The 16366-nt window shown below is 38.8% G+C and overlaps 1 protein-coding gene across 1 annotated transcript; it reads left to right on the top strand.

Moving 5' to 3' along the window:
* Positions 1 to 8447: 8447 nt before the first annotated feature.
* LOC148998881 (kxDL motif-containing protein LO9-177-like) lies at positions 8448 to 14384 on the top strand. The gene is made up of 4 exons (XM_089141642.1): positions 8448 to 8489; positions 12222 to 12379; positions 13325 to 13477; positions 13671 to 14384. Exons 1-4 carry the CDS (start codon positions 8448 to 8450, stop codon positions 13771 to 13773), a joined length of 456 nt encoding a protein of 151 aa, XP_088997768.1. The 3' UTR covers positions 13774 to 14384.
* Positions 14385 to 16366: the final 1982 nt, after the last annotated feature.

Below are 16366 nucleotides of genomic sequence, written 5' to 3'. Positions count from 1 at the left end.
GAGGGAATAGTATGGGATGTTCTCCGAAGATGCCCATCGACGCTTTCCTGGATTATTGGATGTCATACCTAGGGCTGTCTAGCATTGTTTGGGTAGGATGTCCCCATTCTATCAGACCCGATTTAGAAGGGTATTGAGACCGAACGACTTGTGGTAGCAACGGGGTTCATGGGCGCTCAAGACCGGTAACCAATCCGTGAGAGGACATGAATCAAATTGTGGATACCTGAAAGGGGCCATTTATTAGTAGGGTTGCATATAGTAGACTTGGGCTCATGGGCGCTCAAGACCGGTAACCAACCCGTGAGGGGACATGAGAGCTTCCCGTCTATTATATGTGGATGATCAATAGGGTTGATGAGTCCGTAGTCAGGGACGTATCTGGAAATGAGTTGATATGACTGAGTAGATGACTTGCATTGGGTTAGGCTTAACCTTGACATGTGCCAGTACTTAGACCAATGGTGATGTGAGAGAGTGGTGACCTAACCCCCAGCCATGGATTGTCCCGAGGGATGAAGGACCCACTACCAACCGGCGTTGTGAGATGAGACCTTCCTAAAGAAGTACGGTGCTATGACTTAAAGCATGTCTGCCTATAGAGACCAACATACATAGAGTTTAGATGCATACATACATTGTCTGATTCATATTGCATTGCATATTGTTATGTTCTGCAGCATGTTATTTATGTTGTTATGATTTAACTTGCCTTATTGAGTTCATTCGAACTCACTCCTTTTTGTGCAACCTCTTGTGTTAGATTCCTCTACAGTTCTTGATTACTATGAAGGGCAATATGAAGAAGCACAAGTTGAAGAAGCATACTACATGCAAGGTGCTGGCTACAATAAAGATCACATTGATGATCCCACGTTTGGTCACGATGCGTACTACGATTAGACTTAAAGTGGAGTGGGAACATCTTAGTTGGATTGATGAAGTCCACTATTTTGAAGATGTTATCTATAGAGTAGAAGACTCTTAGTTTAGTTTGAGTTCCATTCATTTACTTTCTTTTGAGAACATTTGTATTCTTTTAGACTTACGTGCTACATTTCCTGTCACATCCCCCCAGCCGGTACCCTAACTGGCATACCCGGGAGTGTGATCCACAGCCCCGAAGATCAAGTATCGAGGAAATCATCCTCCCACATATACAATAACATAATCATAAACAAGAAACAATCATGGTTTAAATATTATAAACAAAAGATTTAAAGTCAAGAAATGAATAATCAATATAATCAAAGTGCGGAAAATGATACCAGATATCCGAAGATATCAAAAGAAGTAGAGTGAGGCGGAAATTCACTCCACAGATACAGCGGAACGTAGCATAAGTCTAAAAGGAATAACAACCGAAACAAAAGAAATAAAATGATAAACTAAACTAAGAGTCTTCTATTCTATAAATAACATCTTCAAAATAGTGGACTTCATCAATCCAATAGAGATGCTCCAACTCCACGTTAAGTCTAATCGTAGTACGCAACTTGATCACTTGAGGGATCATCAATGTAATTTTGATTGTCGCCAACACCTTGCGTGTAGTACGCTTCATCGGCTTGCGCTTCATCATACTGTCCGTCATAGTAATCAGTACCTGTAGAATAGTCTAACAAAAGATTGTACAAAACGGAATGAGTTTTGAAAGAAACTTGGTAAGGCAAGTTAACTCATAATAGCATAGATAATATATATCAGAACATAACAAGATGCAATGCAGTATGAAACAAATAATGAATGTATGCATCTAAACTCTATGTATGCTAGTCTCTATTGGCAGACATGCTTTAAGTCATAACACCGTACTTCTTTGGGTAGGTCACGCATACGGCTCCTGTTGGTAGTGGGTCCGGCATCCCTCGGGACAAACCATGGCAGGGGGTTGAGTCAACACTCTCTCACATAACCATTTGGTATAAGTACCGGCGCATGTCAGGGTAAAGCCTAGCCCAATGCAAGTCATCTACTCAGTTACATCAACTCAGGTCCAGATACCTCCATTCTTCGCCCCAGGCGATCCTTTCCGGTATCCTTTCCACTAGAGTCCTAATAGTCCCGGACTACGAACTCATCAACCCTATTGGTTATCCACATATGGTAAACGGGAAGCTCTCACGTCCCCTCACGGATCATTTCACCGGTCTTGAGCGCCCATGAGCCCAAGTCTAGCCATATGCAACCCTCCAATAAATGGCCCCCACAATATGATTCCCGTCCTCTCACGGGTTGGTTACCGGTCATGAGCGCCCGTGAATCACACTGCTACCACAGGTCGTTTGGTCTCAATACCCTTCCAATTTGGGTCTGATATAACAAGGACATCCTAGCCAAACACTACTAGACAGCCCTAGGTATGACAACCAATGATTCGGGAAAGCGTTGATGGGCATCTTCGGAGAACATCCCATACTATTCCCTCCGATGTCCAAGGACAGAAGCGTCAAAAGGACACTTCCCAATCCCAAACCATACCTAGTCAAACACATTCTCAGATTAATCATGACATACACAGTCAACACTTCATCATATAAAAGAGAATGTAAAAGCATAATCCGATCAAGCAGTAATAAACATCTCATATGCTTGAATAATGAAAAGAATACATAAACAAGTGCTACTGTACTTACAGTAGTACATCAGAGGTATAAAGTACAAGAACAGTAAACAAACTCATAGTTTCATAAAGTAGAAACCAGAGAGTATACGATCTATATCATTATGAAATAACTGTCCTTACCTTGATTATCGCCGAAGATAATCCAAAGATCAAAGAGAGCAACTCCAAACCTAGTAAATAAACTCCTAATAACCATAGATACAGCATTAGGAAAGATACCTACAAGATCAGAGAGTAAACGAATCAAATCCGGCGAAAAACGAAGCTACTGACTCCTTTGGTCGAGTGCTTGGTAGACTTGCCCAGTCGACCAAGCAAGTCAGTCCGGAATTGTACAGACTGCTTTGGCCATAACTTCCACGTTTGAAGTCGGATTGATCCGAAATTCGAAGGGGAACTTCCTAGGATGTATTAAAATCATATGGGAAGGTAAAAACATCAAATCATGGTCAAAATTTGGGTTCTTGATTTAACCCAAGAAATTAGGGTTTCAACCTTTATGGCTCCCCAGGAAAGGTTATGATCACTGAATGAGAGGGAATGATTGCTATCAAGAAAATAACAAGAAAATCATAGAAATCAAGTTTAGATTAACATAAATATGATCCATGAGGTTTCCCTCGCATGGGAGGTCACCAAAGGTTTCCAGATAGATCAAACAAGGGTTAGGGTTTCAAGAAAAATATTCGGCTAGGGTTGAGATCATGATGATGATCATAGATCTCAAAGAATAGAATGAGATCATGGAATAGATGGTTGCAAGAATGCAGCATCTTCTTCCTGATCTCAAACAAGAACAAGATCGAAGAAAAGAAATTCGCAATGTTGAAGTGATTACTAACCTTGAATTGTCAGAACCGCGATGAGAGGCTTCAGATCTGCAGAGGAGTCTTCGAAATCACCAAAGAGAGTTTCGGAGAGGTCTTCTCACGTTCCAAAGTGTTTAGGAGGCAGCCGTAACAAAGAAACACGAAGTAGGGTTTAAATAAAAGTGAAAAACCCTAAAATTACAAATTCTCGGATTTCACACTCCTTTGGTCGAGTGCTTGGTCGAGTGGTCCACTCGACCAAGGAGTCGACCAAGGCAGACAGTAAGGCCAAGATAGGGAATTGAAGGATCAAATGGGCTCTAAACCTTATGGGCTCTAAACCTTATGGCTTTTACACACACATCAAGTGACATGTCTAGTGTGAGGAAATACCTTCAAACCAAGTCAGATAATACTCCAAGTCCTTCAACTAATCTCATCTTCTTCAAGCTGCAGCTTCTTTTCCAAATCTGCACAGACATCCAAGTATGGAACTCCATCATCAACATCCATGGGTTCAGAGTCAAACACCATGTCTTCAACTAAGATGGCCCATAGTTGGCTTCTTCCTTTACTCCGGGTCTTCGGACCTAAAAACAACCGGGTCACCGGGTCAAGGTCAGGGTCAGGTAATGTGAAACCCAGCCCTAACCTTGACCCGAAAACCTTGTTATTTGTAGGTCCAGTGACCCGAAGTAAAGTAAGAAGTCAGCTTTGGGCCATCCCAGTGGAGGACTTGGTGTCTGGCTTTGAATCCATGAGAGTTGATGGTGAGGTTCTATTTATGGAAACTGAATCTTGATGAAGATCGGATTAGTTGATGGACTTGGAGTGCTCTCTATCATGGTTTGAAGGCATTTCTACCTATTAGGTAAGTCACTTGATATGTGTGCAAAACCCCTTTAGGATTGGATTTGATCTAGGTCTTCAATTCCCTGTTTAGGAGTTGCTGAACTGATTGGTCGACTGGACCAGTCGACCAATCCACTCGACCAATGGGTTCTGTCTTTGGCAATTAGGTCTTGCTTGCTCTATTTAAGTCCAATCTCGAGTCTACTTCGTACTTTTTGCCTCCAAACTCTTTGGAATGAACCAAAGACCTCTGCAAGTCATCTCCCTTGCATCCTTGGGGTTTTTCTTGACGGATCTTCGTCAAAACTCTTCCTCTTGCATCAAAGGTATGTCTACACTCTCTTCTTCTCCTCCATCTCTGTTTTTCTTTCCTTTTTAAGTTAAGACAGTAGAGGAGATGCTGCATTCTCTGTTGCAAACATCTCTGGACTTGTCTCTCATGATCTTCCTAAGGATTAATGGCTAATGCAATGATCTTAACCATGATCATTGCAAGCTTTTGAAGGAATCATGATCAAATCATGATCTTGTCTTTGTTAATCTTTTGATTTAAATTCTGATCTTCTTAGATCTACTATAGTGATCATGTTAGTAGTCAATTGCTGTGTTTTCTTTTCATGATCCATGATCTATCAATCTCTAGTTGTTTCTCTTCTACCATACCATGCTTTCTTCATTAATCATGATAGTTACATCTATGGTAGGTTTTTGTTTCCTTATTTAGATTTATGCTCTTAGGTCTATTTTCTTGAAGATCTAAGTATGCCTTCCATGATATCTTTATCTGAATCAATGATTCATTCTCCTATTGTTCTTGTCTATGATTTCTATCTTGAATTCTTCAAGAACCATGATTGATCTAACTATGGTAACTTTTTGTTTCCTAATTTGTATCTTGAAGACTTGATTTGATTAGTGTTTTGAGGTCCTCTATATGTTAGGATACTACTAATGTAGTTTACCCCTTGTTTAGTACCCTTTTGAACCACCAAATTCAGATCTTATATCTTAAAACTCTGATTTTGAAGGCCAATGTCTTCATTGGTCGATTGGGGCAGTAGACCAATCCAATCAACCAATGAGTACAGCAACTCCAGATTTGGTATGTTTTGGATGTTTTGGTATCTTTTCTGTTAGGGATCTTTCCTAATATGTTGTATACACTTGTTTAGGACCTTCTTCTCAAGTTTGTCAAGATCTTACTTGATTTCTTAGGATTCTTTTGCAAGTTATAAAAGGTAAGGATGGTTACTTCTTTAACAACATAAATTGCATATCTTAGTTTCTATATTTGAATCTTGTTAATTTATTTCTTTAATTAGATTCTTATAATGTTATACTATCGTGGTACTTGTCTTGATATCAATAGCATTACTTATTTATATTGAATTGACTCATGTATGATTTACTTATCAGTTATATACAAGTTGATTGTAATTATTGATTTCTTTCCATATATGAAGTTACCATATATGTGATGTTATGAATTGATGCTTGTGTATGCTTAAGTATGGTTTGGAAAGGAGAGGTGTCCTTTTGACACTTCTGTCCTTGGACTACTACGGGAATATTATGGGATGTTTCCGGAGATGCCCTCTGGACACCTTCCTAAACTGTTGGATGACATATTTAGGACTGTCTAGTAGTGTTTGGCTAGGATGTCCCGTTATGTCGACCCTAATCGGAGGGGTATTGAGACCGAACGACCCGTGGTAGCAATGGGGATTCATGGGCGCTCAAGACCGGTAACCAACCCGGTGAGAGGACAGGAATCACATTGTGGGGGCCATTTATTGGTAGGGTTGCATATGGATAGACTTGGGCTCACGGGCGCTCAAGACCGGTAACCAACCCGTGAGAGGACGTGAGAGCTTCCCGTTTACCATATGTGGATAACCAATAGGGTTGATGAGTCCGTAGTCGGGGACTATGAGGACTCTAGTGTGAAGGATACCGGAAAGGATCGTCGGGGTCGAGGAATGGACGTATCTGGATCCGACTTGATGTAACTAAGTAGAAGACTTGCATTTGGCTAGGCTTTACCCCCGACATGCGCCGGTACTTAGACCAATGGTTATGTGAGAGAGTGGTGACCTATACCCCCAGCCATGGAATGTCCCGAGGGATGCCGGACCCATTACCAACTGATGATGAGTGATTGAGACTTTCCTAAAGAAGTACGGTGCTATGACTTAAAGCATGTCCGCCAATAGAGACCAGCATATATAGAGTTAGATTCATACATTCATTGTTTGTCTCATACCATATTGCATCTATGTTTGTTTTGTAATCCTGCCATTTATGTTATTATGGATTTAACTGCCTTACTGAGTTTCTTTGAAACTCATTCCTTTATTGTACAATGTTTGTTAGACTATTCTACGGGTTCGAATATCATGACTCCGTATGAAGAAGCGCAAGGAGAAGAGGCATATCTCCGGAAGGTGATTGCGGTTACGACAATTACACTGAAGATCCCACGAGTGGTTATGCTCCGTACGATGCTTAGTCCGACCATAGAGTGGAAGCACCCTTGTGCCATTTATGAGATTTATACTTATAGGGATATTGTCTATAAGATTGAGAACAATTTAGTTACCTATTTTACCTGCTATTGGGATTAGATTCTATCCTGTTTATTCTCTTTTAGAACTACTTTTCCGCTGGTTGTAGAGTGGGATTTCGCCTCACTTTACTTATCTGATTTAGACACTCTGATTATATTTAGTACTCTGATTTATATATGATTCATTCTTTCCTTATTTGGATCTATGGTTTATCTTTCGCACATCGATTATTATTGTTCATGATTATGTTATTGTTTATGTGGGAGGTTGATTACTCGATACCTGATCTTCGGGCTGTGGATCACACTCTCGGGTATGCCAGATAGGGTACCGGCTGGGAGGATGTGACAGGTTAGGGTTGGGTTTCACATTTCCGCTGTAATTATGGAGTGAGATTCCGCCTCACTCTACTCCTTTTTTATGTTTACATCTGGTATCATTTTTTCGCACTCTGATTATATTGTTATTCATTTCTTTGTTTGGATCTTTTATTTATAATATTACACTTGATTTTTATCCGTCCATGATTATGTTATTGCTTATGTGGGAGGATGATTTCCTCGATACTTGATCTTCGGAGGTGTGAATCACACACTCGAGTATGCCAGATAGGATACCGGCTGGGTGGATGTGACAAATAGAGATGCCCAAAAATAATGAAGAGGACCCAAATCCTTTAATGCAAAAACAAAGCCAAGATCCCTAAGAAACTGGGCCAAGAGCTTGTCAGAACTACCAATAAAGATAATAACATCAATATAGATCAATAAAAATAACGCCATGAGGACTTCGAAAGATAAACAGTGAGACGTTAGTCTTAGACCCAATAAAACCATACTCAAGAAGATAAGAGCTAAGACTATCAAACCAAACTTGTGGGGCCTGCTTTAAACCATAAAGAGAGCGTTGAAGTTTGCATACATAATCAGGGTGATGTGCATCAACAAAGCCAAGAGGTTGCATCATATAGACTATTCATTCAAAAAACCATGAAGAAAGGCATTTCGAATATTCAGTTGTCTGACAAGCCAACAACGAAAGATTGCTAGGCCTAAGACTAGCTGAATAGCTGTAGGTTTAACCACATGACTAAAGATTTCATGGTAGTCCAAACCCTCCTATTGATTGAACCCTTTTGCCACTAGGAAAATTTTATGTCACGTACCCCCAACCAATACCCTAACCGCAATACCTGGAGGTGTGATCCATAGCCCCGAAGATCAAATCTCATTAATCATCCTCCCACACAGTACAATAGTAAAATCATAAGCAATAAATAATCATTGTGTTAATGTAATTAAAAGAATAATCAAATAATAGATCTCAGAAATATCTCAAAACAATATCAAAGTGCAGAAAATGATACCAAAATAATCAGAGTAAAAGAGTATGCAGAAGTAAACTTTAATAGTCAAAGTGTGGAAGAATATTCAAACTAATGTATTACAACTGAATGAAATAAAAAAGACTATCGAACTAATATATGTCTTCTAATGGTTTTTCTTCTTCTATTTTCGCCTTCTTCTCCTTGGGTTTGTATTATTGTAACTTGGGATCAATATCAAGCTCGTAATCCCATCAGTGAGCAAGGCGATGTCTGTCACTATTGATCGGTACTATGATAGTACCATACAGGTAATCGAGTCCCACCACGAGCTACTATCAGCTCCCATTGTTTTCTCAGTCGTATAATATAAGAAAGGGACCTCCAAATAGGGGTCGGGATCTCTTCTTCACCTACAAAGTCATCTAAATAAACATTGTCCCTGAAGAGTGAGTTCAAAAGAACTTAGCGACTAGTTCAAATACAAATAATAATTACAGTCAACTTCAAGAACGAAGCATGATGCAATATGATATGAGACAATGTGCTAGCATGCATCTAACTCTAACATATTCTAGTGCCTAATGGCGAACAAGCATTAAGATAGAACACCATACTCTTCTAGGTGGTCTCAGCCACTCTCTCTCTCACAGCTCTTAAGCACGTCTTTTGGGTTCTCCACAGTAGTTGGGTCGAGGCATCCTTCTTGGACTATCACCATGGTTCATATGTGTCAAGCAGGTCCACTGTCATCATAGATTGGTAGGGTTGCATATAATAGATAAAGGCTTTTGCGTGCTCAAGACCGGCAAATAACCCGTGAGAAGACATGGAGAGCATCTTGTCCGTTATATGTAGATGACCATTGGGTTAAGGAATGGGATCCAACAGATGCTTCCCATTGAAGATATCATTCATAGGTGGGAAGGTATCGAACCAAAATAGCACTCGGCATGAGGGGAGATATCCGGATCATATGTAATATGAGAATGTATGACCTTGCATTTGGCCTAGGGTTATCCTTAACATGTGCCTCTCATAAATGGTGATGTGAGAGAATGGTGACTTATACCGCCAACCATGGCTTGACCGACTTTACTCAACAACCGTGGAAAACCCAATAAATGTCTTTTGTTGAGGGAGAGTGACTGAGACCACCCAAAGTAGATTGGTGTTTTATTTAATGCGTGTCTACCATAGAGATTTCATGATAGAGATATGAGCTTACACCATAATTTGCATTATTATATTAATGTCATTACTTACATTATCATCTTATGAATGTGATGTGGAAATTGTGATCGAATGCATGACATGAATGTTTAGTTGACCTCACTAAGTTATGTGGAACTCATTCCTTTATATGCGTGTGTTTCTTTAAATTTTTCTACAGGATGTGAGAACCCCACTCCCATGGAGTATCCGTTGCCGGTAGATTACCATGAGGGTATAATTAGAGAAGAAGTGGACGCGCATGACTTTTCATGCTCGTGTCAGGATTGTTCTTATGGAGTCGCCTTCCGTTAGAGATTTCCTTCAATTTATTCCACTGCAAACAGGCTACTCTTTCCTTTCAAAATCTGATGTTTATTTGATCAGCATTAGTTAACTTTTAACTTTAGTTAATGGATGATTGTAAACTTAATATTCAGATTTGATGATTGACATTTAAAACTTAATTTACTCTTGTCCTTTAATTATGTTATATCATGTATTTGTATGAAATTGTCACTGAACCTAGGTCCTGTAATGTATCACCTCCACGAGTATTCGGGTATGACCAAATCCAGCTAGGTGGGGTGTGATAGGGAATACCCACTCGTGGGCTTTTGGAAGATAAACTTACACACATCATTTGTTAAGGGTAACATGCATGGTCGGTGGTTTGGAGTTTCCTAACTCATAATTCTTTGGTCAAAATCTCTTTTGCAGTCTCAAAACCCAAAATTTTCTACTCAACCCTTAAAGAAGAAGTGATGGCGCTAGGTGCGGCCATGCCATATGCCGTACAAGAGGATCTTCAACAAGTTATTTTTGAGTCAGATTATCCTCAGTTAATTCAGATTTGTAATAATTCTCAGAGATACCCCCTGTACATTGTGCATGTGGTGTAAGATATCCTCCGCCTCTCCACTTACTTTTCCTAGTATATCTTTCAATTTGCTACCAGAAACCGCAACTTCACAATTGATTTTCTAGCCCGAAAGGTCCAGTTGATTGTAGAATGCAACCAGCCAAACTCCACTCCTCATCGATCCCTCTGCTTGAACAAATGAATTTGTTATTCCCAAATTGACACTGAGAGGGGGGTGAATCAGTGTCTTCAAAAATTCACTTCAATGTGAAGCTTCTTTAATCTCGAAACAAGATTAATTAGAACATTCTCGTAGCTATCAACTGCACAAGGACACGTCCACCACACACCACAATGTGGCTGGGTCTACCAGACAGTGTACCACTCGTAGCTATCAACTGCACAAGGACACGTCCACCACACACCACAATGTGGTTGGGTCTACCAGACAATGTACCACCACTCTGCAATCAAGGCACTCCAATATGTGCAACAAAGAAAAATAAACAAAAAACGCAATGCACCAGAGTTTACGTGGTTCGGACAAATTGCCTACATCCACGGAGTAATACCCTACCTAGGGTTTCGTATATTACTCAATACACTCCTAGATATTTTGACTACTACAACAGTCCAGGAACACCAATCCCTGCTATAGTCTAAAATGCAATTCAGACAAGGGCACCAACCCCAACCCCCTAGACAAGCTCCAACTTGCTAGGTCACAATGTAAACCAATAATTCAAGTTCCCCAAATTACATTCATGATCTAGGTTCTTCATCATTAAACTTAACCTAGAAAATAATAGACAATAACTTGTGAATACGGGTTACCTCAACTTGTGTAAGATGCATGGTAACAATACTTGTTTCTCTTTTTCTCCAACTCTTTTTTTTTTTTTCTTTTCAATCTTTTTCAGTTTTCTCTCTTTAAAAGAACCATACAACCATGTTCCCTTCTTTTCTTCTGCTGCTTCTTCTTCCTTCTCTTTCACTTTCTTTCTTGTTCAGCAAAACAAAAGACTTCCTTCAACAGCAATTATTCCCAAGCTTCAGATCTCCAAAGCCAACCAACGTCTTCTGGTTCGACCTCCACGCTCTTCCCAAGCTCCTCAAAACGTCCTCCCACTTCTGCTGGAGTTTGCTCTCCTTTTATAGATTAATTAAACTCAAAGTTTGAATCAAACTCAGAGTTCCTATCTAACTTAAACAATGAGTGTTTTGACGTACATATTGGATTAACTTAGAGATCTCCAATGAACATTCCCACCGTTGGATTTGAAGATCAAGAAGTCTTGAAGCTCTCCTCCAAAAATCGGCTCAATCGGACATTGGATGACCATCCGATGAAGAGGTTGATCAAAACTGGACAGAGACCCTCAAAAACGGGATTCTTGAGTTTTCTTTATTTGAATTGGATTCTTTCTCTCAGAACATTTTTGTGTGTTACTGTACCATATCAAAGCCCACTTAAGTTGCCAACAATGACAACACCTTCATTTTAGGCCAATGGAACAACAGAATTGTTCACAAAAGAGGGGGGGAGTAGATTATTAAGAAAAACATTAAAAGGTTAATTTCAATAGTATAAATCAAAATTTTGGTTACACAATAGGCATCAGAAAAGGATTAAATAAACCTTTTCAAAATTAGAGTCCATTAAGATAAGAAAAATGTCTAAAAATAGAAATCCTTTTGACAAGTAACTTTTTTTGAATGTCCTAAATCAAAGAAATTTTCCTTATGTGGATGTTTCTTTCCAAATGGTCTTCTAGCTCTGAAGGGTTCGATCCAATCATTATAGCAAGTCATAGTTTCAGCGGTAGCTATCCAAGGAGGTCATGGGTTCGAATCTCTTGCCCTACCACATCTACGCCTTTTGCAAGGCTTGTGGGGCCCAGTCACTATGGCTGGTTGATGACATATAAAAATAGTAATTAATATGAGTTGAAGAGTTGTGACTTCACAGATTCTGCCATACCTGTATCTCCCTAATGGAGATGGGGCAGTCGGAGAGGGGTCGGAGAGGGAAGCTATCAGAGACGCTTCTGAAGAGGTTTCTCGGCAGTTCAAGACACTAGTTAATGGTGACGATGTCAACACGCTCCGGCAGTTGCAGGACCTAGTGTAACCTCTTACTCTCTCTTCCTCTCTCTTCCTCTCCCTCTCGTTTTTTCTCTTTTTCTTTCTCTATCTGGATTAAAAACTAAAATTTCATTTGGTTGCTTTTCTGAAATATTGACTCTGCTGGGTTTTGGTTTTCAATGGTCTAATCATAATTATTGAATGAAGTGAATTGCGTGCTGCTTTTAGGTTTTGTCTGGCATTGTATATGATTCACAAGAGCTGAAGATAATATATGTAATTTGTGATGTTCCGGGGTTTAATTGGTTGTGATCTGAGTCTTTGGTGCATTGCTAGATTAAAATTTCATGTGGTTTCTTGAACTGCAAATAAAATAATTTGTTGTTTGATTGCTGAAAGCTTTAGTCATTAGAGATGGTAAATTAAAAAAACTTGTTAAAAAGTAAAATTTGGGGATCTGGTTTTAGTGGTTGGATCTGTTTATCTGTGGGAACAGCAAGTGGGTTTGTTTAATTTGATTCAGTGTTCTACAGAGATGGAAGTATATAAGATAAGGAAGTAAACATTGGAGTTTAGAGAAAGAAAAGCAAGGAAAAAGGTCAAGTCTAAAGAGAAGACAGAGATCAGATGATCAAAGCCTTCATAATCTGTATACCATTTTCTAGCTCTGCTACTAGACATTATGATCCTGGTTCATCTCTCTCATTGTGGAGTGGTTAATTAAGTATAAGAGATTAAGAAAGTTAAGTTAGTATTGGAGGTAAGAGAAAGAAGAGTGAAGAAAGAGGCATAAGATAATTTAGATGTTTTCTCTAATCAAATTCTTGTGTCTTGTACATTCATACTTCGCTGTTTCTTACTCCAATCCTGACAATTGGAAATTTTAGATAATATGTAATTTATTATTTCTGTACATTTATGTCGTGAAAAACTGGATGCCTTACAGTAGAACTGTTGAAGTTGATAGAGTGAAACTCTTTATTTCAGATTGGGAAGATTACAAGACAGCAATGCTGTCTTGTCACATTTTAATGATTTTTCAGAGCAGTGTTTTTTAGAGTTTTCTGGTGATCTATCAAAAAGCACAGTTCTTTTAAAGTCCATGAAGGTAGACCTTGATTACATATTCCTGAAACTGAGGTAAGAAACTGCCTTTGTTATTCTTCCTATTGCAAGTGATTAACTTAATTTACATTTAATCCTATATCAACTTATCAAATTTCCCTAGTTGTTCATCATATTTGTCATATTTAATCTCTTCCTAGAAATTGATTGAGCTTGGTGACTTCAGTTCTAGTTTATGTAGTTACAGTGAAATTTTGTTTTCTCACAGAAGCATGAAGGCCAAGATCATGGCTGTCTATCCTGATGCAATTCCTGATCCTTCAACAATGCAAGAGTTTGACCAAAGACCAGACCTTGAGAGGTTTCAGTAAAACCATCAATTCTAAAGAAGAAGGCATGCAGCTGGCTGTCAGGATTTGACGATTTTATATTTGCCTTGTTGGCTGTGTATACAAAGAAAAGAAAACAGAGATAGAAGAGAACTACCCAGGAATTTGTATTGCCAGTTACTGATACTCAAAATGTCAGAACAGGTTTAGTACACTTCTTCTATTTTTGTGGCCCAAAGAAAAAAAGTTTGTTCTTTGGAAAAATTCGAACATTATTAAGGTAATGGCATTGTATTGATGGTTTAAAGTTTTGGCAAGAAGTTCAATTAGACTGTAGTCCTGCACAAGGCTCCACCAAAATCTGTCTTTTCTCTTTCTTTCTTTTTTCTTATTTAACTTCACTAAAAAACACATTCAAATAGAGTTTAGGCATTGTATTTAGTATGGTCTTAATAGAGTTGGTTAGAAGACAAGATTCACATAGCCAATCCCATTTAATTGTGAAAAGGTCTGTTCTTGTTGTTGTAAAGAAAAAAAAATACATCCGAAAGAGTAAGTTCTAAAAGACCTTTTGGGTTACACTCGCGACAATGATTAAGTATCCATTGTAAAGACAAGAAGGCACAACTATGTACATCATAAGGAAAACAAGAGTCCTCATAGGAGAGCAGTATAAATATGTAACATTTGCAAGTCCAATGATGCACCTGCTACCTCTCCTTGTCCTCCCTCACATCTCCATTACACTCATCTTGCCTATGTTACTCTTTACTGTTTAGCTTTCCATCCCATATGTCATTCGCTAGTCTTATTATTATCTTGTGGATTTCCTCTTAACCTTAATGTTAGACATCCATTCTTCATATAACAACCCCCCCCCCCCCGACCCCAAAAGCACCTCTCCGTCTCATCCATCTTACAATCCAATCTAATATATCTTTCCTTGAACCATACCATCCACAGAACTTTTCTTCTTATTGAAATAAAATTATTATACATTTCTTAATAATAATCTTAAGAAAAATAAAGATTAAAGTGTCAAACAAAAAAAGGCAGGGTAGCATTCAGCATTCAACGGCTGGGACATGTTTTTTGCTGAAAGGAAAATAAAAACAACAAAAATTAGCTAGTTACAGTTATAAAAGGCGTGCTTTGAGTAATCAATACAACTTTGGACATACTATCACATCCTCCCTACGCAGGTTGAGGATATCCGTCGAGAATGGGGCGGTTTTACAATATCTGATCAAAGGTAAAACTAGTCTTCACTAATCTGGTCCAGCTTTATTGAGATTGGTCAGTAGCCTAATACTGATCTTACAAATCAGATTTAACGACCTATGGATTTGAGACTAGAAGCAAATTTCTCTTCCGTAAATCACATTAAGATATTATATCTTGATTGAATTTGGAATTATTGTGCAAGAACTATTCCATCCCTTCTGACATAGGATTGAAGGAAATCCACCATTTTGACAATCCCTACTTGGGGTTTACCCTGCATAGGCATTCAAAATATATCTGCCATTTCGTGTGAAGAGGCTAAGCGTACAAATTAAGTCAAAACCCTAAAAAAAGTTAAAAGAGTATTGAAGGGTTCAAATGCAGGTCTCTCTCTACAAAGGAGAAATGCAAATTACAGAAAAGATAATTAACATAGACATAGACATAGACATAGACATAGACAAAACAAATCAGGGCGAACCCGGTGTCGAAGACTTTGTCGGGGAGTTGGTGGAAGTGCCATTTTCCTAGAGTCTTACCTAGCAGTTTTTGCTGTTCTGTTCTGTGCCTTGACTTGGGGCTACAGCTGCGGTCCACCAACCACCGTGCCGAGGCACAAATGAATTTACAAAAAAATCACGATGCTTTATAAATATTCATACAATAAAACTGCATCAAAGTTTTATTCAACAGTAGATGTGGAAAAACAAAATGTTGATAACTATTGTTCTAGTGGTATCCATTCTAGTTCTAACTCTAATTCTCCACATTCAACGTTCTGAAGCTGCAGCAACACACCTTGTTTCACTTTCCCATCCACTATATTGATGATGCTGTCTTCAAGGAGAGCATTGTCATGTGATTTCAGCCACTTCCCAATTTGCATGTTTCCAAACATGTTTGGATCTCCGAACGCCATTGCAGATGTGATCAGAGGCTGAATATCAATCTCAGCTACCCCCATTATGTCATCAGCTGAAAATGTGTCATAATCATATACTTGCTGCACCATGAGAAATTAATAATTCAGAAAAAACACGAGATGATATGAGATACTTCTAATTGCCTTTTCTTCAGCAGTTATTGGCATAATCTATGAAGTGTGTAATCTTTAACTGTCACAGGCAAAAGAGTAAGGCTAAATGAAAGAGGCAAGGATTCAGCAAACTTCAAGCATCATAAAACAGACAAGAACTCCCTCAATTGAAAGAAGAAGAGAAAAATGTATTCAGTCATCAGTGCCATGTTTTCCAATTATTTACTGCAGGTGAAATAACTTCTGCTTATAACCTTGTGAATGAACTGTCGAGACAGACTGCGAGTAAAACATTGAAACCACTTAATTTTAGAAAGCTCCAAAATGCTCCAACAGGTACCACCGTTGAAGCATTGGATCATTTCCCATTCCTGC

The sequence above is a fragment of the Hakea prostrata genome, unplaced genomic scaffold, assembly GCF_041222555.1.
Source record: "Hakea prostrata isolate BN-2017 unplaced genomic scaffold, UWA_Hpros_2 contig_102, whole genome shotgun sequence".
In the NCBI taxonomy this organism is placed as follows: Eukaryota; Viridiplantae; Streptophyta; class Magnoliopsida; order Proteales; family Proteaceae; genus Hakea; species Hakea prostrata.
Note: the sequence above shows the minus strand (reverse complement) of the source record. Positions and strands in the feature narration are given on the sequence as shown.